Source organism: Corvus hawaiiensis, chromosome 4, assembly GCF_020740725.1.
Source record: "Corvus hawaiiensis isolate bCorHaw1 chromosome 4, bCorHaw1.pri.cur, whole genome shotgun sequence".
In the NCBI taxonomy this organism is placed as follows: domain Eukaryota; kingdom Metazoa; phylum Chordata; class Aves; order Passeriformes; family Corvidae; genus Corvus; species Corvus hawaiiensis.
The window spans coordinates 29,594,840-29,615,284 of NC_063216.1; the positions used below are offsets into that span (position 1 = coordinate 29,594,840).

Sequence of the window (20,445 nt, forward strand, 5' to 3'; positions counted from 1 at the left end):
GCTGAGCTTCCAGGAAGAGTCTCCTCAGAAAAATGTGGATCTCACTGCTCTCTCTGTCATTATAATAGGGACCTTTTGGCTTGACTTTTTCCTTTGTCCATGGTGAACCATGGTATCTGCATTATCCTTGGCATTATCTTAGGTGTAATATCATAAACTGAGAGATGATCCTGCCTGTATTCAGTGTTTTCATGCAGCAGTTTTATTTTTGTTGACATTCACAGTACTGTAATAAGTAATAGACTTGATGATCACTCTCGCATCTGTGCCTGCCTTGCAGATGTGATCTTACCAGGGTTCCACTCTGTCAGAATGCCTTTAAAAAAAAAAAAAAAAACAAAAAACAAAAAAAAAAAAAAAAAAAAAAAAAAAAAAAAAAAAAAAACCAGAAAGGAAAAAAAAAGAAAAATCTGAAGCTTAAACTCATTCACAAAAATACCTCGTGGTACATTTCCCCTTCTGATGTAACTTTTTAAATCTTAGCTCTTCTTCTACACTTGATGGGCTTTTATTTCCATCTGTTATCTCCTTTGTAAAAAGATATTTGAACTAGTGGTTTTGAGCACAGGTCCGGAAGCCTGAAACTCCTGAATTTTGACATTGGCCATTACTCTTCTCTTGCCTTGGGCAAGTCATTTAACTACTTTGCCTTTGTTTTTTCACCTGTAAAGCGGGGTTGTTAATAATACTTACCTACCTCACAGGGGTTTTGTGAGGATCAACTAGTAATGTTTGTCAAGTGCTTTAAAGAAAAAAGCATGATAGAAGTATTATGAGGTTTTCACAGCAAGATCGCTAGTTCTTTTTACATTGTTGCTTGTGTGGAGGGAGATAACCCTTTTTTTTTTAATTACTGAAGCCATCAGACACTCAGATCCTAAATGATAGAACTTGATAGAGATTCAGTTACTCATACTCCTCAGTCTTTATGCCTGTTTCCTTCTTCTCTTCTTTATATAGTTATGCCAGTTGCTACAGGTCACGTGTCTCCAGTACTTTTAGATAAGCTTCAGAATTGAAGTACTTTGAGCTTGCTGCTTCTTTCACGAGACCACCAAATCATAGTAAGTTTGTGTACTTCTCCCTGCCATTAAATGGCGGTTTTGGTAATGTCATCTTTCAAGCAGACACATCTTTTACTGCCATCAGGAAGGGGAGGTGGTGGTGTTGTAGTTCCAGAGCGGGGACTGTAAGATGAAGAACCTGGCCAGTTTATGCTGCTGCTCCAGGGATAAAGGGCAGAGTAGCTTCCTATGTCCTTCCCTGAGTTAATTTCAGTGTGTTACCAGTCACACTTCAAATGCAGTGTCTCTTCTTGTCCACAATATACAGAAGCCATCACCTGCCAATACAACGTAGGAACAGAGAGAATGATAGTAGATGCTGCTTGTGTATATGCCTTACAGCTCTCCCAGAATGTGTCTGGGAGGGTGGTGGGGGAAGAGGTCTTCAATGGGTAAATCCCACAGCTGTCAGGGAACCTCTGCTACTTTCTCCCCTCTCAATCACATGGTCGCTGTTTCTTCTTTCTTGGATGTGCGTCTCAGGGATGTGCATATGAGCCCATGCCTCTTGGAATTTGGCGTTTGAAATATCAAGAATATGGTTTCTGTACCTGAAACCTTTCTGACTGACACTCCCTGGTCCTCTCTGTCCTGCATTGCTCCCTGTGGCCTTAGGAACATCTCTCCACTGTTGCCCTATGCCACCCTCTCCATCTCTGCCAGTAATCAAGGTGAAGTGTATACAGTGATTCTGCAGAGAAAGAAGCTGAAGTGATGCATGTGCGCCTGTGGGATTTACACACACGGGTATCTTGGTTTTCTGCTGCATCTGCTCTAAAGCCTGCAGAACATCTAATGCACAGTGCTTTTTCTTTCTCGTCTAGAAAGCAGAACGAACAGCAGTATAACTGATGATGGTAATTCTGTAATGTTTACTTTGAACTAAATGCTAAGTATTTTCCTCAAAGAACCAAAAAAAACCCCCACCTTCTAACAAAAGTAACCAAATGTAATCTTCCTGGGTGAGGAAGAGGAAAGGGGAGGAGGAAAAGCAGTGACAGGGGAGCGTTCTGATCTATTTTCATCTCCGTTGCTCGGCTGGAGGTGTGAAATGCTGCTTTGAGTTCCACAAACATAAGGGATTATGTTTACAAAGGTAAATGCCTTCTACCTGTTCAGGAAACTGGCTACTGGTGGGCATCAGGAGTTTGGCAAGTTTCTCTTCATTGCGAACAAGTAATGGGAGAAGGGTGTGTCTGGAAGAGGAATGGAGAAAGAGATTCATTTCATCTAGTCTTCTTGGTAAAATAATGCCACCTTCTTCTCTCCTTATGGAATGGAGGGACGAGATGGCTGAATAGAAAATCAATGATGTCCAATATGGCTGGATTAGAAAAGGCAGCTTTTCTACTTTGCACATAAATAGGTAACAGGAAGGTACAGCTAAAGTCCTCTTGCCTGAAACACTGTCCCTCAGAAGCAGACATTGTAATAATAAAAATAGTGGCTGTGTGTATATTGATGCTATTTGCAAGTTACCTGTAAGTGTTTATTTTTTTTCTTATACTTGAAATGGCTTCCTTTACTAAACTCTTACCATAGTTCTGGTTTCTTTCCTCCTTCTACAGTGTGCAGTAAAGAAAATTACAGGACAAATGGGGAGAATGTAGAGGAGATGACAAAATGTCTAGCATATCCAGGTTTCATCTTAATTTTCATCCCATATTTTCAGAAATGTTTGAACTTCCTAAGGGTTTTCCATGGACACAGAAACTCAGCACTTTAGAAGGTGCTCTTGTAAGGCTGGCTGCCCCGTTTTCCTCCTTTTCTATATTTTTATTTTACTTTTAGTATAGTGGTACTTAAGATCACTGGTTCACTTAAAAAGAAAAAAAAAACCAATAAAATGTTTAAACTCTACTAATGTACAAATAAGCTGAAATGTTGCATTTTATGTGTATTTTTGCCATAGCAGGTACTGTATTTCTCATGCTGGATTTAGAAAAAAAAAAAAAAAAAAGGAAAAAAAAAGAAAAAAAACAAACAAAAGGGTGATGTTTTATTGGAGTGTGACAAGTTAAGAGTAATAAGGAATTAAGTCGTCGTCATTTCATTGAAACTGAGAGATGGTGTAATACTTATATAAGTTTTCTGAAGGTTTTGTTGTTTTGTTTTTTTTTTTTTTTTTTGGCTTTTAAACAGCTTTTTTTCGTTTTTATTTTTTCTTTTTTTGAAAGATATGATTGTATTATGTGCAACTCAGTTGCTTACATTATAACTACAAACTATTTTTGGGTTCCTGGAAAAAAAAAAAAAAAAGACTAATAAATGTGTTTGGCTGCTAAGCATTTAAAGCTCGTGTTTCCTGCACGTTTTTGTGTCCCGCGGCCGTGTCGGGGCCCCTCAGGCCGCGTTGGCCTCCGAGCGCGGGGGGGCGCCGGCCCGTCCGTGGGCTCGGGGGCGGGGCCCGCTGAGGGCGGCGGGGCGGGGCCTCTGCCCGCCCTTACCCCGCGCGCTGCCCGCCACTGCCCTGCGCCGCTGTTGCCGCCGCTGCCATGGCGGCCCCCGGCCAGGAGGAGGACGCGATGGCGCGGTACCGCTCCCCGCTGGTGTCGCGGTACGCCAGCGCCGAGATGGCCTTCAACTTCAGCGAGAGGAAGAAGTTCGGCACCTGGCGCCGCCTCTGGCTCTACCTCGCCCAGGCTGAGAAGGTAACGGCGGGACGGGCGCTGAGGGCAGAGCGGCCCGGGATGGGGGGAGCGTGGTGCCGGGGCGTCTTCACGTCCCGATTCCCTTAAGGGCTCTGGCAAAGGAGCGCCCGGGAACCGGCGGGAGTCGGCCGTACCTTCGCGGAGCTACCCTCGGGGAAGCGACCAGAGCAACTTTCCAGGCGCTCCGTGGCGTATTCCAGGGAGGAAGGGGGCGCGGGGGATGGAGGGGTGTGCGAGTTCAGGGTTACCCAGCCCTCTGTACACAATCCTCCGCGTACCTGTCGCCCCTCAGCAAATCACTTCTTCTCGCCTCGTACCCTCCCCTTGCACTTTTGCCTGCACTATAAAATTGGTTTTGTAAAAGCTTTGCTAAGCAATCTTTGGTGAGGCTTCGCCTTTGAGCAAACATCGGTGTCCTTCTCAAGCGCTCGGCTGTTTGCTTTCCAGGAGGTGTGACGGATGAGGTGCACTGTCCCGTTCAATCCGATGGCTGTCAGTCCGAGCCAACCGGACCACCCCCTGCATCTGCAGTTGTTTTTAGATAACCCTTTTTTCCGAGATAAGTTTACTTTTGGCCAAAGTGAGCAGGAGTAGTTGTGATGTTTCTGGTAGGCAATACCACAAAAGATTGGCTATTGTGTATTATTAATTCAACTGTTAGGAAGCAGCAACTGAGAGCATGTCCATTTGATTGCAAGCTGTTGTGTTAGTAGAGTATATGAAGTTAACTTTCTTAACGTGTAGTTTAAGCTAAACCTTCTGACTTGGACTGTGGTCCTAATTAGGGATACATGTACAGTCATTATTACATCTTAGTTGAGACACAGTCAGTTTTAAGATGCACTAACTTGATTCCTTGTGACTCTTACCAGGTTTTTGACAGTGAAAAAGCTGTAATGTGTTCCAAAAAAAAAAAAACCCTCAAAAAAGTCACAAAACCGACCCACTTTCTGACAGAATGGCTTTACCTTTCAGACTCAACAGGTGCCCGTTTACTTTGTACAGGGTCCAGTTTCTGTTTTCAAAGCCCTGGGATTGTTAGGAAGAAATTCAAGCACTAGGTCTGTCTGTTACTGTGAGTGCAAGGGTAGAGAAGCACTATGCTGGAGAATGAACAAGCAATGCACAGTGTTACCTTGTTCCTTCTCCATGAAGGATCGTGTCACTACAGCAGCTTTGTCAATAATATGCTGGACCAAATGTGATGTTTCAGAAGCGGAAGATGTACTTACACAGCTGTGCTAAACAGGAGTCACCTTCTGAAGTACCACATGCCTGGTTTTGTCACAGTTTAGATGCTGGAGTGAGAAAGCTGCAAATCTTATCTAGCACAGGAAGTGCCAATACCATGAATGCATGCTTGAGGAGCTTTGCATGTTGGAAACATGACAGTTTAAACGTAGTCATATCAATTCCAGCAGATAATCATCACTTTTTCTTCTGTTCAAGAGCAGGATACGTTGAGTTGCCCAATAGGAGAAAGCAATCTGCTTGAAAGAACCAGTTTGATATTTCTAGGTTTCCACTCCCAAGCCCTGAATTCGGGGCTACCCCATCTCTTGACCCTTGCTCTGCTTCCCATTGCTGCCCCCGAGTTTTGTTCCCAGAAAGTAGAGACAGGTCTTAAAACTTCCTGAGCTCTCTTTTCATAGTGGGAAGAGGGAGACTACTATTTTTATCTGTCTTCTCATTCCAGAGCAGTTTGTAATCTAATGTCAGCTTTGGACTAAAGGAGGAAGAGTCAGCTACTTCTACCACCTGTTACCTCTGTCAGTGATCTGTTAGTTACAAGCAGTTTCTCTAGGTTCCTTATAGAAGATGCGTAGTATTTCTATGAAAAAGAATACCAATTCCAATACCAGGTAATAAATGAACTATGGCAATTTACTGCAGCACATATCCTCACTTCCAGGATGTTCATATGTTGCTTCTTCAGTCATTCTTACTGAAGATACATAGTGTATCTTTTCAGATACATTAAAAACCAAACAGTAACAGATGAACTGTGGCCAATGGCAATACTTACTTTTGTCTTCTGATAAATCAGATCTAGGAAGATCTAATCATAGGTTTTCTGAAAGTTGCAGAGAGTAGTAATAGAGAAGACATGCAACTTAGTGGTAAAATTTTAGGTAAAGTACGGGGCCAGGCTGATGGCTTCAATATTCACTCTACTTAATAGGTGAAATTTTCAAGTGGTCCACTTGGAATATGTGAGATAAGAATGGAAGAATTATTTCAGTAGAAGCTGAATTTGGCAGAGTCTATACAGTGTTTTGCTCCTTTCAGCAGGCAATAGCAGGAGTTTCAAAGAGCAGGCTTAGCAAAGTGTGCGATTAGTAAGAAAAGCTTATTTTTTCCCAACTGACAGTATTTAAAGTTTGGGTTAAGAGCTGAATTTGTACCCATCCCAAAACTCTAGTTTAATTTTTTTGCATAAATTCGTTTGTATTATGATTCTTCTGTTAACACTTTTTATCTTGAATTCTTGAGTTAATTGTATTTGAAAGTTAAGTACAAATTTCCTGGAGCTCTTCCTTCTTGTAGAAGTAGCTTTGACATCCTGCAGCATCAAACTGATTTACAATATGTTTTGCACATGTGAAATAGAAATGTTTTCTCTCTTCCTATAGTAACCCTCCATCTATTTTTTCTGTCCAATTCAATTTTCAATATTTTTCTGTTCTTTATATGATGAGCAACCCAGTGTTCTCATTCTGTGTGCAGGAGCTGTGCCATGTCATCTGCCTGCTCTGCCCCATCCTTTAGGAACAGTGATGAACAGCCGTAGCTGTTAGAGTGGCACATCAAAATATTGGGACAGTCTCGAGGGAATGACACCCTAAAAGCACAGTCCAGAGAGCTCATCACTGACCTATGGTGCTTTGGGAAAACCTTGTGTTCTCTCCTTCGTGTAGTTTTCCTACTTGGTTTTCTTAGATACATGGGTTTGAAGGACGTTCGATTGCTTGCTTTCTGAGGTACTGCCAATGTCAGCAAAAGCTCATAGGGAAGAGGTCTCACACATTTGTGGACAGATGAAAACATCATTTGTCTTGGCACTACCCTACCTTGCATGTGTTCTGCGTCCAGTCATCCCTTTTTGGGGGGTTATTTCCTTGCTGTCTATATGACTCTGTACTATGGTCAGCTTTTTCCAAAGGATCACAGATATCTGAGCAAGGCACGAGATTTTAATCTTGGCACAAGAGTGTATTCCCTGCTGAGCTGCCTGTGCTTTTAGGCAGTTACAGTCTGTATCAGTGCACCTCAAAGGCAGCAGTCTGGGGCCCGGTGCTTTTCCTCGTTTAGCTGGACACTCACAGTCATGTATATGCTTGGAACAGAATAAATTTGGGTACTAATTATCTGACGAGGATCTTGACACGTCTGCTTCACCTGCTGTCTTCTTCAGTTCCAGGTTCCATGTCTGCAAAACATTTTTTCAATCAGTTTGATTCTGAACAGAGCCAGTTTTTGAAATACTTTGAATCCTGGAAACCTCCTGGTTGGTGGTTTCTCATTATTGATGCACAGGACAATACAATTTTAATTTGGAAAAGGCAGTAATGCCAAGTTCATTGTGAGACTTCTAATTTCTCAGCATCAGGAAAAGACCTATTTCTCATCTTAGTTTGTGCAAGAATTACACCGGTGTATAATCTTGTGGTTGGATATCTTTGCTTTTAAGTCAGCTTGCTGAAAAGCTCTAGCAATTAGTCTCAAACATGAACTAGGAGCATTCATCTCCTTCTTCCAGATCAAGTAATTGATTTCGCAAGGTTTCATATTCAGTCAGAGATGAGGTACTTCAGGACTTTTGAAAAGGTACAAATATATAAAACATATATACCTTTCCATGTGTTCTAAGCCCCCTGTTTACAGTTGTGTAGGTCTAGTTGTGGTCCGGAGTGTTTCTCCTGACACAAGCTATTTAGTCACATGGTAGCTGGATCTTTCTTTACCCAAAAGGTAAACTTCATTAAAAGAAGTTTAAACTATACTATTTTTATATCACTTTTCCCCATGTGTTTTAATTTTTGTAGTTTTCACAGGAATGTTACGTGATTGAGGAAAGTATGAAGCCCAAGAGGAACATCTAAGAATGAACACTGTCCTATCCTATTGGAAAAGGCTGGAGAGCCCTAGAATGAAAGCATTTGCTGTTACAGCTCAATTATACCAAATTGTCACGCTTCTGGGAGATGTCATACGGGAGTAAACTATTTAAACAGCTTCTGTCTCAGTTTGTTGGTAAAGAGAAAAAGCAATAGAAGTTCTTTTCCCCTTGCAGTCACTTGGGCTTCCTATCACAGATGAGCAGATACGGGAGATGGAAGCAAATCTGGACAACATTGACTTCAAGATGGCAGCAGAGGAAGAGAAGAAGCTGCGTCACGATGTGATGGCCCATGTGCACACCTTTGCCCACTGCTGTCCGAAAGCTGCAGCCATCATTCACCTTGGAGCAACTTCCTGCTATGTAGGGGATAACACGGTAATATAATATTTCCAGTTTCCTGCCTGCAGAGCTGGGCAAAACAAAGCTACAGTTGTTTATTTTAGAGCTCTTTATAAATTTTTCTTTATAAAATATTAAATGGATTTTTCGGACATTATTGTTAATTTTACTGTTGAAGTTAATTCAGTTCCCTAACCTGGCTACCCCAGGAAGGCAAGCTCCACTTGCCTTCTTTCTTCTGATGTGATGCAAGATCTATCTGGAAACTGTTCCCTCACCTCTGCTCGCGTGTTAAATGCTCAAGGAGATAAGAGGGGAGTTGTAAGCACACGAAGAAACATGTGAACTGTGTGATTTATCAGTTACAACACTGGGACAAGAGGTCACTGACTTACAAAACAAGATCCATGAGCTTTCAATTTGTTCTTGGAACCCCTGCGTAATTCAGGGGAAAACAAAGAGAATGGATCAGTGTTAAGTGAAAAAGGAAGTACTACCATTCTATAAAAGTGTAAAATATTTGTGAAAAACCTCATCTAAAACAGAGTGCAAACAGAAGCCTCATTTCTCAGTATATGTTTCTGTTCCACTGTTGAAGCCATTGCAACTTCACAGCTGCTTTTGTCGCATGAGAAGCTGCTGTGTGATTATTTTTTCTCTACTTCTTTGCAAACCTGTTTTGCTTTTGGGTAATATCACCTTCCTTGTGACACTTGTGCCCAGCTGTACCTCAGTCACAAAAGAAGGAGTAAAGATGACTGGTGCCTCATCAGTCCACTTACCCTCCTGCTGTCTTTAGCCTACACTGCCTGTGTTTTCCACTGGGGACGGTATGATTTAGTCTGTCATTCCATGGGCAGTCCCAAGAACCTCAAAATAATCATTCATAGGCACTTGGTGGAAAAGGCCTTCCACCACTCATTATGACTTTCCATGGACAGTATAAAAGGAGCAATGGTGGATCCAGCATTTTTGTCATAAGCAAGTTCAGTGCAAGTTCTATTACAAGAAGGAGAGTAAAGCTTTAAGAAAGTTTTAAGAGGAGACTTTTGAGTCTACGAAGCAAGATCTGTGTCCTCTCTGAGAGAAACTGTTACATCTGGTCCTTTAGACATGGCCCAAAGTTCTTTTCTTTGCTTCTTTCAGGATCTGATTGTCCTCCGCGATGGGTTTAACCTGCTGCTACCCAAGGTGAGAAGGCGGTTCTGCAGTGTCTCAGAACTGGGGAGCACTCATGTCCTGTGCATAGCCTGTGTTTAACTTGGATTTTCCTAAACCTTTGTGGGAAGCTAGGAGGAGTTGTCTGTCTGGGTTGTTCTCAGAAAAGTGAACAGTTCCCTTCCTTTCCTTTCTCAGGTCTTTCCCCAGAGCTTTTTTGCTCACAGTGGGAATTACAAGCCTCTCCTTGTTTATCTGTGCCACAGGTACTAGTTTCAGAAAGCACTTGTATTGCTTTCAGGATCATCTTAGTCTTAGCTGTATTCTTAGGAGTGTGTCAGCATTCAAGAAACTATATAATAAAATTTTGTGAGGTCAAATATGGCAGGAGTGTAGTGCAGTGGTGTCTATCTGACCTGAATGAGTTGGCATCCAATTTGCCCTGGACTGTATGTGTGTCGATTATACCGAAACCAACTTTATTTCTGACCAATTCCAGGAGTAAAGAAAATACCAAGGATGAACTAACTGCAGGATTAGGTTGGGCATGAAGATTAGACTAGTTTGAGCTCAAGTCCAATGACTTGTGTTAGCTCTTGCTTGAGTTTCGTAGCAAGCAGAAATTGTATGTATGCCCTGAAGAACTGAAACACACCATATTCTACATTCTACATCAGTTGGAGAGGGCTGCCCCGTTGCCCCTCAAAGTCCCTCCCTGCACAACTGTCCCTCCCTGCACAGTTGTTTCCCTCCCCTTTTTTCATAATGTTGTGTTTAAGCATGCTAACTTCTGCTGTGTTGTTTGGGGTTTTTTTTCTGTCTCATTCCACCTCTTTTCTATCCTTCCTGCTTCCACCAGCTTGCAAGGGTGATCAGCCGGCTGGCCGACTTTGCTGAGAAGTATGCTGACATGCCTGCTTTGGGCTTCACTCACTACCAGTAAGTAGCCATCAGTCTTTGCTTTCTTTTTGTTCTCTGTGCTTTGATTAAATTGACCTGCTACTGCTCTTTTGTCATCCTTTTTCCCATCTCTGACCAGTGGCAGTTGGTGGTTCAGAAAAAGCGTATGTGCCTGAATCCAGGCTTGTCTCAGGAAATTGGACTGCTGCTTTGACTTGCTGTCAGCAGTTGCTTCAACACAGCTTTGTAAAGGATGACTTTCAGGCAAACACAGATGTGCATATTCTGGGCTGTTTCGAGAAACTGTAACAGGGGATTGCTCTAAGCCTGTCTTCCAGTCACATTTTCTTTGTTTTTCTCTAAGTTATTTTCTGCCGCAGCCTAGAAAGTTTTGCTAATGGCTACTTGTTACTACAGATACTGAGTCAAAGGACAATGAGATCTGGGTGGTTCTGTTCTTGGGGTAGTTTAATCTCCTGCTTCATGAAGACTGTTTTCAGAAGCATTAAACTACACCATGAGGTAAGCCTGGATCTTCTACCCCAGTGATACAGGAACAGAAGAGGCAGGGAAATTGCGCACAGGTCGTGTCAGGCTCTGTGTCTGGCACATTTCTCCCAAAGGAGAGTGAAAGGTCAGGTCTCTGATTAATTGTCTTGCTGTACATGCAGTGTCAGTTCCATCAGCTCTAGTCCTAGGGCCCTCTTCTTCTACAGCTTTTTGGAGGAGTATCTGTGTTGGTTTTATTTTGGCTTTTGGAAAGAGGACAGAGGAGTATTCAAGAAGTGTATACAAGGTGAAATCATAATTGATGCCTCAGCCTTTTCTGTGTCGTTTGTTAGCAGAGCCTTCACTCTATTTACAATTAGGTCCATGTTTTCCCTAGCCTTCCTTTTTCCTGCTTCTGTACTTACAGAGGCCTGTCTTGTTGCCTTTCACATCCCACACTAAATTCATCCAGGTGGGTTTTGGTTTTCCTTGCCCCATCCCTGCAGTGTGGAATAGTGTCTTTGTATTCCTCCTGGATCGCCTGTCCCTGCTTCCAGATCTTACAAGCTTCCTTTTTATGTCTGAACTTAGTCAGGAGCACCTTTTTCATGTGTGTATGGTTTTTTGAAGTAGTATAGAGGTTTTCTTTGGAGTTTGTGGATAATTTGAAATATTTCTATTTCTGGGTTCTGCGTAACACCCCTGTTTTTGCCTCAAAGCATTTTCAGGTGGACTGAAGTGTAGCTGAAGCTTGCAGTTACTTATTCCAAGGTAGAGGTCTTACAAGAAGTGTTGGCTGACAGCACTGTTGAAGTGTGTTTGCCCAGAGGCTGAGGAACACATTTTTATAAATAAGAAGGAATGGTTCCTGAGAGGAATCATTTAAAATCACAAAGTGAATGCAGATGTTTCTGTGCTGAGAAGTTCACACCAGTGCTGTAAGTCAGCCAGGGTGCCCCCCGTGCCTTAGGTGAGCGGAATTGGGGTGGGGGACTGATGCGCTCCCAGTATGTCCCAGCCCCTGTGGGCCGGCAGGGGGCGCCCGCCTGGCACATGGACATGAAATTGCTGTTTTCTGGTAATTCCATCTAATTCCTGAAAGGAATGATTGCATCTTCAGTACCATTTACTGCTGACACTGGTCCATCCTTCTGCCTAAGACAAAACCTGTTAATTTCTGCTCAAGTGAGTCGAGATGAATCTGTAGGGAGGTCCTAATGTCAGACTCAGCAGTGAAGTGTGATGCTTGTGCAAATCCTCAATGAGTCATGTTGTTTTCTTGATTGTTTTCAGACCTGCCCAGCTCACCACTGTGGGAAAACGCTGCTGCTTGTGGATTCAGGACTTGTGCATGGACCTGCAGAGCCTGGAGCGGGCTCGGGATGACCTGCGCTTCCGGGGTGTGAAAGGCACCACGGGCACTCAAGCCAGCTTCTTGCAGCTCTTTGAGGGAGACCATAGTAAAGTACGTCAGACAGCCCAGGGTGCAGACTTAGTCTTAGCTATTTTCTGTTCTGGAATGCTGTTCTCTTTGAGGGAACATTGAGATTCTGGCATTAAATTTACAAGGGCACCGTGATCCTTCTGGGGCTCACTGACAAGGCTCTGTGTGAAAGTGAGCAGCATTTGGGAAGGGATGTTTCACAGAAAGTAAAAGATTTTTTGACAGTAAACTGAGAAAAGCAAAGGATCATTTTTGCTCTTGCTGACCTTACCTGAGTTGTATTTTGAACTCTTATTTTTCGCTTCATCCCAAGGTTGAAGAACTGGACAGATTAGTGACTGCAAAGGCAGGATTTAAGCGGTATGTAACAAGCATTCTTAGCAGTGTGTGACTCCTGCTGGTGGTGTTGGCCCAGATTCCCCTGGTTGCCAAACCGACATCTGTGCTGCTGTTCACTTATTCCCCCTTGCTATCTTCCATTCTCAGTTGCATTTTCCCACATGAAGCTTCACCTCCTAAATAGGCCACTTCTACTTGTCTCCCTGTCAAAGCACAGCTGTCCATTTTTCCTCTGTTTACCTCTCTCCCATCTCATGCTGCCCTAAGAAATTGACAGCCTGAATCCAAAGTCGTTTTCATCAGGGCAGAATGACAGCCCTCCACTTCAAGAGCCATGTCATTCCTTGCTCAAAGTCTTGCAGTATTGTTGTGTCTGGCTGGAACACTCAACTTGTGTGCTTGTTTCTAGGGCTTACATGGTCACAGGGCAGACTTACAGTCGCAAAGTGGACATTGGAGTCCTGGCTGTGCTGGCCAGTCTGGGGGCTTCTATACACAAGGTGAGCACCCTACTTGCATACATTGAGAAGAGGGAGAAAGATTTCAGATCTTGAAGGAGCATGCTCGTGGTGCAGAATGCTCTTCTCAAGAAATACTGGTGTTCCTTGTTCAGCTGTCTTCTTTGTGATTGTGTAAATTCACCGCTGGGTACACACCTGGTACTCAAATCTCAAAGATCTTAAGACCAGTGACAAATAAAGCAAGTTAACTGAGCAGATTCCAAGATGGGTTAACAACTCCCACACCAGATATTAGTCTAATCTATGCTAAATTGATCCCATTAGAGTAAATGTCTTCCCTAGTGGTGTGTGAGTTTTTAAATTTCCCCATTTGGTCCTAGTTAATTGCCTTTCTGATAATGGTGTTATCCTCTCTATCCTTGTGGATTCTTTTCATTGATTTATTTCTGTTCCCTCCCTCTTCCTCCTCCTGAGCTGAAGTAATCTGTGGTATTTTCTTCTGTTTTGGTTTTTTCCCAGTTCAGTGAGCACACATTATATGTGTTTGCAAGTCACCGAGTAATTTTGTTATGCATTTTCAGTGTTCTCTTCTGATCTGTCTTCCATTCCCTGCAAACATTTGCCCTTGTTGGAGTCCTGTTCTCATCTAATGCTGTTTTCTTTGTTTTCTTGACAAACATTTTTAGGCCAGGAAGTATGATTGCAGTGTCAATTTTTTTGTCAAATTTTTCACTGCCCCCAGTGTACTTCTTGCACATAGATGCAAAGATTCTCCAAGAGCACTAAGAGTAAGATGTATTGGGGTGTGTCAGTTTGGTTCTGTTTTGTTAATTTCTTATGCTTTCTTTCTAGATTTGCACTGACATTCGTCTTTTGGCCAACCTGAAGGAGATAGAGGAGCCTTTTGAGAAAGACCAGATTGGTAAGGGATGAGAGAGATTTCCTGGACTGGTGTATGTCTTTTCATTTATGTGGTGTGGCCTTTGAAACAAACTTAGAAATGTCACTGACAGAAGTTGCTTTAAATCAACTGGAGTTGACATTGTTAGTATTTTGGGTCCTTTTAAAGCAAAAAGAAAGGGGGGCAGAAGAAAAGGAAAAAGAAGAAAACACCTTACCTAAAGGTTTCTGGATATTAAGTAATTAAAATCAGAGTTGTATTTGTGCACTTTCCGTGTTTGGGGGGAGTGAAGAAGTACTCATGTATGTCCCATTGCCTAGAGAGGAAGACTTGGGTCTGAGGAGTGCGTAACATTTTCCAGTCCTCATGAAGCTGACTGGAAAGTAGGTTTTCAGCTCAACTCAGCATTTTTATCTTTATAAGCAGACAAATTAGGAACAATGGAGCTAGGGTGGACCCTTTCACCCTTGCCAGAAGAATACCGATGATGTGATTCTGACATTGCTAGAGAGGGGAAAGGAAATGTAGTGTTTTGGCTCTTGGCTGAAAGTTCAGATCCCCTAAATAGTTGTATAAAATTGAATCAGAAAATTAAGCCTTAGTCCTGTCTAGTACTTGTACCATTCTACATTCTGTGGATGATTTTAATATCCATTCACTAGAGCAACAGGCAGCAGTCTAACCATCTGACTTTGAAGGACAGCGTTATTGAACAGATGGAGGCTCAAACACTGCTAAGATTACCATGGGTAGCCTTAGAGAGATGGTGCTAAATACTACATTAAAAAGTAAGACTATTTGTCCTTTTTATGTGGTAGTACTTCCATTTTGCAGAATTGCAAAAATGTCTTCTCACTCTTTCTGTGCCCACATTTCGATGTTTCTGGTCTGAAGGGGAAAGTGGTAGTGTCATTTTCGTTATTACATATTGCCCTTAGAAAATTGTTGTGTTTTGAAGCTTTAGTCAAAACTATGATTCCTGACACATTTTTCTTTCCTGGGGGAGGACCTTCATCTCTTCTTGCCGAATGCACTCCTGCTGTTGCCCTGTTTGCATCCTTTTTCCTCCTTTGACAGGTTCGAGTGCTATGCCGTACAAGAGGAACCCAATGCGTTCAGAGCGCTGCTGCAGCCTCGCTCGGCACCTGATGACGCTGGTGATGGATCCCCTCCAAACAGCCGCCGTGCAGTGGTTTGAGCGAACGCTGGATGACAGTGCCAACAGGTCTGTTCAGATTGTGCAGTGCAGCAATTGCAGATGGCCCTGTGCAGAAAGGTCCTGTGCTCTCTTTAGAAAATACTGCCTTTAAACTAAACCCACAAGATACCACCTTGACAAAAAACGGTCTCCATAGAACCTAGAGACTACAAACTGGTTTCCTCTGTAACAAGAGATAAAAACTTTTTTTTTTTAATGTCAAGATCTTCTGCTAAGTAAACCAGCAGTGAAAGGGAGGGATACAGAAGCCAGGGTAATAAATTGCTTTCACAGTCTTCCTGTTTCAACAGCATAGTATTACAGTACTCATATTTCTCAAATTTTCCTCCTTGTTTTGAATGTGGTTTTTTGACCCTGCTTTTTTTGGCCTCTTAAAGAATAGTTCAATACCTTAACCCTCCAAATAATCTAAACAAACATATCTTAATTTTGAAAAATGTTGTTCTTTACAATAAGTAGTTCAGATCCTAGAGAAAGAGCATAATTACTCTACTTTTTTAAAAAATGTTTCATTAAAATCTGCACAGGTCTTTAGGATATTGCTCGGCAAATTTTACTTTGTTTTATGATTCCTCATTACCATTATTTTGAGTTGAGCAGAAGTTATCTGCAATTATTATCAAGTAAATTACAGCAATTAAATTCAATGCTTCCATCTTTTATTTAATACTAAACCTGCATAAAGCTCGTACCTGCCTTTGAAACATTTTAGCTTCAAAGTCATATTCTGTTGCAGAATTTGATCTCTTAGAATCTTAGAAATCTCTATAATTCCAAGGTATGGCACCTGTGAAACAATGAACAGCAGCAGTTTTGGCTGTAGATTAGCATTAAGATTGCTGATGAGAACGTTATTTTTAAAATGTCTCCACAAACGTAATACCTGCATAAAATTTCATTTTAAAAAAGATTTTTCCCAAAGGGACTTTACTCCACAGCTCCTAGTCTCTTTGAAAAAAGAGTTGCATAGGCAGCAGAAAACAATGTAAATTTAAGAAATTGCATACTGGTTGATATGGTGTGTTTATTTCCCAATAGCTACCAAGTGTTGAGAGATGTACTGGAATGTTTTTAAAATTTTATTTTCATCTCATCTAATAGAAAGACTCATTTGTCCACTTCATTAACGAATTGTAAAAATCTGTGCCCTGGATTTTTCTTGTTAAAGCTATAGTGTTTTGGAAGGAGAACAAGCCAGAGAAAGTTCAACCAATCTACAGTCCAGAAAAGTTGTTTTAAGACACTGTGATAGAATTGGAGGGCCTAGATGTAGCATAAGGTTCGAGAACTAGAACGTTTTATAAGACCACAGTTTAGAATGGGCCAGGCCCTGCTGTCACAGATGGATGATGCTGTGTTTGCTGCACTGTGATGCAGAGCATTTTGCCTGATACAGCTTAGTCTCCACTACTCCTCTTGCTTCCCTCCTCTCCTTTTTGTCAGGAGCTACCTTTGTGGCTGGTTGTGACTGTGAGCTGGTTTCTTGGAGGAAGCCCTCACCAAATGCATGGATCCCTTTGGAAGTTCCCCACTGAGCACAGCATGAGCATGCAGCATGTCTTACTCCTGCAGGGTAGGATCAGTAGTAGACAGTTCAACACAGAACACACAAGGGAAGATACTCTAGATTGCTGCCCTGTTTCCCATCTGTGTAATCATGGAATTACCTTGGAGCTTTCTGTGTGTGCCTTCACCCTTTTCTCTCTCCCTCTGTACTAACCAAAAAGAAAAAAAAAAAGAGAACAGTTCCAGTGTTAGGCCACAGTAAGGCTATTTACAGCATTATTTACAGAACCTGAAGGATCTGAGGTGGACTGGAACATGGCCTTTGTTGCTGACCAGGGCTCTTGGTATGTGTGTTTCGTAGGCGCGTGTGTCTGGCTGAGGCTTTCCTCACAGCTGACATCATTCTGAGTACGCTGCAGAATGTCTCCGAGGGACTCGTGGTGTATCCAAAGGTAAAGCAGGAGATAATGGACTTCCTTGGTAATGCTACACCTATGCCAAAGCGTATAAAAATGCTCCCACTCCAAGGATTACATTTTTATCTGTTAGTTCAAATGGTTTCTGGATTTTACTCTGTTCTTGCCATATTCTCATGTTGTAGGACATACATGAAAGGTCTCTTGTGAGGTCAATAAAAGAGTAAATACAAAACTTCTCACAAAGGATATTTTTCTCTGAATTACAGAACGGATCTGTATAACTTAGCAGCAAAATATACTGTCTAGACAGATCTCGTCCAGTCCTGTAACTTACTACATCTTTTCCAAAGTAATGTCTCTTACAAGATATGGCTTCTAAGTATTATCAACTTCAATATCTGGATTTCCAGAGCTAAGTTCAAAACAAGAATTTGTCTTTGAATCATGGGGACAAACTTTTTACCAGGGCCTGTTATATAGGACAAGGAGTAACAGTTTTACACTGACAGAGGGACAATTTAGATGATATAGGAAAGAATTTTTATTACAAAGAGGGTGATGAAACACTAGAAAAGGTTGCCCAGAGTGGTAGTGGATGCCCCATCCCTGGAAACATTCACAGTCAGGTTGGACAGGGCTCTGAGCAACCTAATCCAGTTGAAGATGTCCCTGCTCATTGCAGGGGGTTGGACTAGATGGCCTTTAAAGATGCCTTCCAACCCCTACTTTTCTGTGATTCTGTGACCATTGTCCAGTCCTAGAGATTCAAGGGGACAGGAAAAAAAAACCTCACTGTGAAGTTTTTGGTTGTCTATAGGCTTTCTATAATGCTGTTTCTTTTTTTCCTGGTTTTTTTTTTTTTTGTGTGTGTTTAAGGTGATTGAGAGAAGGATCCGGCAGGAGTTGCCATTCATGGCCACAGAGAATATAATCATGGCAATGGTGAAGGCTGGGGGCAATCGTCAGGTATAAATGAAGTGTTCACGGCCTGGTGTTTGTCTCCTGAGAAACAAATGTATCTGGGCTCTTGTCCTATCTCACCTTTCTCTGCTCTTCACCTGCTCCCATGGAGTTGTTATAACTACACTGCTGCTGCAAAGCCAGGGTCTGTTCTCTGAGGGGAGAGCACTTGTGGAAATCCCTATTTTCTGTTAGGAACACTGTGTGTTTGAGCTGATCTAGCTGGCTGTGCTGGAGAAGAGGGAGACCTATTTTTATAGCTGATACTAGTAGGCGTTTTCCTTTTTTAAGTGTTTGAAGGAACTTGGAACATAGGCCGAGCTTCTTTAAATGGAACATGTTGGCAGTTGGCTACCTTATAAATTAGAAGAGGATGAATCAGTGCTGTTAACAAAAAAGCAAGTAAGACCATCTGAACCACTCATTCATGTGTCATTCTTCCCTAACTCAGTATAGTGTATTAACCACTTTGTTTATAGTCCTTCATTCGGCTTCCTGTGTTCAAGCAAACTGTAATTAAATATTTTCCTTAGTAAGTAAAGCCAGACACAATTAGATTATATTTCCTTATCATTTAATTTCACAATTCAGGTCAAAATTGATAATTAAATTTCCATCATAATAAAACACCTTATTTTCACTTACCTTTTAGATAGTAATTTTTCCTTCTATGATTATTTCCACATCAAGGACAGAAGTTAAAACTTGCAAGAATAATGAAAGGGTTTGATAGAAGCTTTGAGCAGAATAGTTCTAGTTTTCTGAAACACTTGTGGCAAATCAGCCACTATATTAGTCACTATATTTTTCCCTTTTTTCCTTTCCCCTGTGTCTCTGATGTCAGTGGGTCAGTGAGTAAGCTTCCTGACTAAACACATTAAGGGTCACAGCATGTGAATCACATTGTGTGATTCATTTGTGTCTCTTGTTGACCTGCCTTCTTTCTGGTGCTGTTTAATTACACACCTATAGGGCTTAGTACATTTGTAGAAGGTGTTCATGTTCACATTCATATGTTCTGTTTTCCTGTGCTGGGAACTTTGGAACAGCATATTTTCTAGGCTTTCCCACCTCATAGCACAGAAACTCACTTCCCCACTATTAAACAGCTCCCTCTCCTAAACATCCAGAAGATAGATCTGTTCACCTGAGGCAGGTCAGTGCTGAAGCCAAATGATATTTGGATGGAGGAAACAGGATAATTTTTGTCCTAATTGTAGATCAATGATAATACATTTAAGGAGAAGCTTCTTGCATAGCTGTAAATGCAACCACATGGCTGTATTTTAGGACTGCATGGCAATATCTGATTTTGCAGGTGGTACCTGACTACAGTTGGGTTCCCTTGTTCTTACCAATTGATTGCAAAGGAAGGGGTTTTTTTCCTCTGTATGTCCTTACGTACGCCATAGTTTGCAAAGTCTCACTGCTTGTTAAGTTGGACAGATTCTTTTCTTTTCCCTTTTCCAAATCTGTAGAGGTTTTACATGGTTTACAGTTGAAAAAAAACCCTATAGTGACTCAGAGTATTTGGGAAATTTGAAGAAGTATAAATGATTCCAGTGTCATTAGTTTATGTTATAGTTCAACAGGGAGTGTATGTGACATTCAGACTGTTTCAGCCTCAAAGGACAGATTTGAAAGCATGAAGAAAATCTTGTTTTAATGTAGTGGCATGTGAGACTGCAGTCCAAAATGTGCCGTCTTTTTGCACTGTCCAGGGCAATACACTTCAATATTTTTCCTCCCACACAAGTTGGTGAGATGACCATGTGCTGTCAGTAGCAATGGAATTACTTTTCCCATCTTCTTCCCCCTATACCTACAGGACTGCCACGAGAAGATTCGTGTTCTCTCTCAGCAAGCAGCAGCTGTTGTGAAACAGGAAGGGGGTGATAATGACTTCATTGCCCGTGTCCGTGCTGATCCTTACTTCAGCCCTATCCATAAACAACTTGAAAGCCTGTTGGATCCCTCCTCATTCACTGGACGTGCTCCTCAACAGGTAAAGTAGTGGGAAGAGGCTATGGGTTGTAATGCAATGTGTACTTAATTCCTGCATCCTTTTTGTATGCTACAGAGTGTACATATTATATAACTCTGGCCATACTCCTAAGGAAGACACATTTCTCTCTTTTGATTTCCTTGGCTTTCTTGTCTTTCTTCCCTGTGGCTTCACACTTTTGACCCTGGACATACCACTGTTGAGTGTCTTTGTGAAAGAGAGACCCCAGTGAAACAAGCAGTTCTAAGTGGGGAGGAGGAGGCAAGCCCTTTTCCTAATTTTATTTTTCTCATCTTGAACAGGTGGCAAAGTTCCTGAAGGAGGAGGTTCGACCTGTGCTGATTCCATACCAAAGCCAGATGGGTGGGAAAATTGAACTGGCACTTTAGTTATTGTCTGCAAATGTGTGTGGGTACAGGAAGATAATAAAAGCCTTATTGACCAGGTCTATTTACTGTGTCATGTTA

At 41.9% G+C, this 20,445-nt stretch overlaps 1 protein-coding gene across 1 annotated transcript; it reads left to right on the forward strand.

The window, feature by feature from the left end:
* Positions 1-3,512: 3,512 nt before the first annotated feature.
* ADSL (adenylosuccinate lyase) lies at positions 3,513-20,422 on the forward strand. The gene is made up of 13 exons (XM_048302086.1): positions 3,513-3,715; positions 8,010-8,213; positions 9,324-9,368; positions 10,195-10,274; positions 12,018-12,189; positions 12,482-12,528; positions 12,917-13,007; positions 13,821-13,890; positions 14,947-15,094; positions 16,956-17,046; positions 17,890-17,979; positions 19,802-19,978; positions 20,281-20,422. Exons 1-13 carry the CDS (start codon positions 3,560-3,562, stop codon positions 20,365-20,367), a joined length of 1,458 nt encoding a protein of 485 aa, XP_048158043.1. The 5' UTR covers positions 3,513-3,559; the 3' UTR covers positions 20,368-20,422.
* Positions 20,423-20,445: the final 23 nt, after the last annotated feature.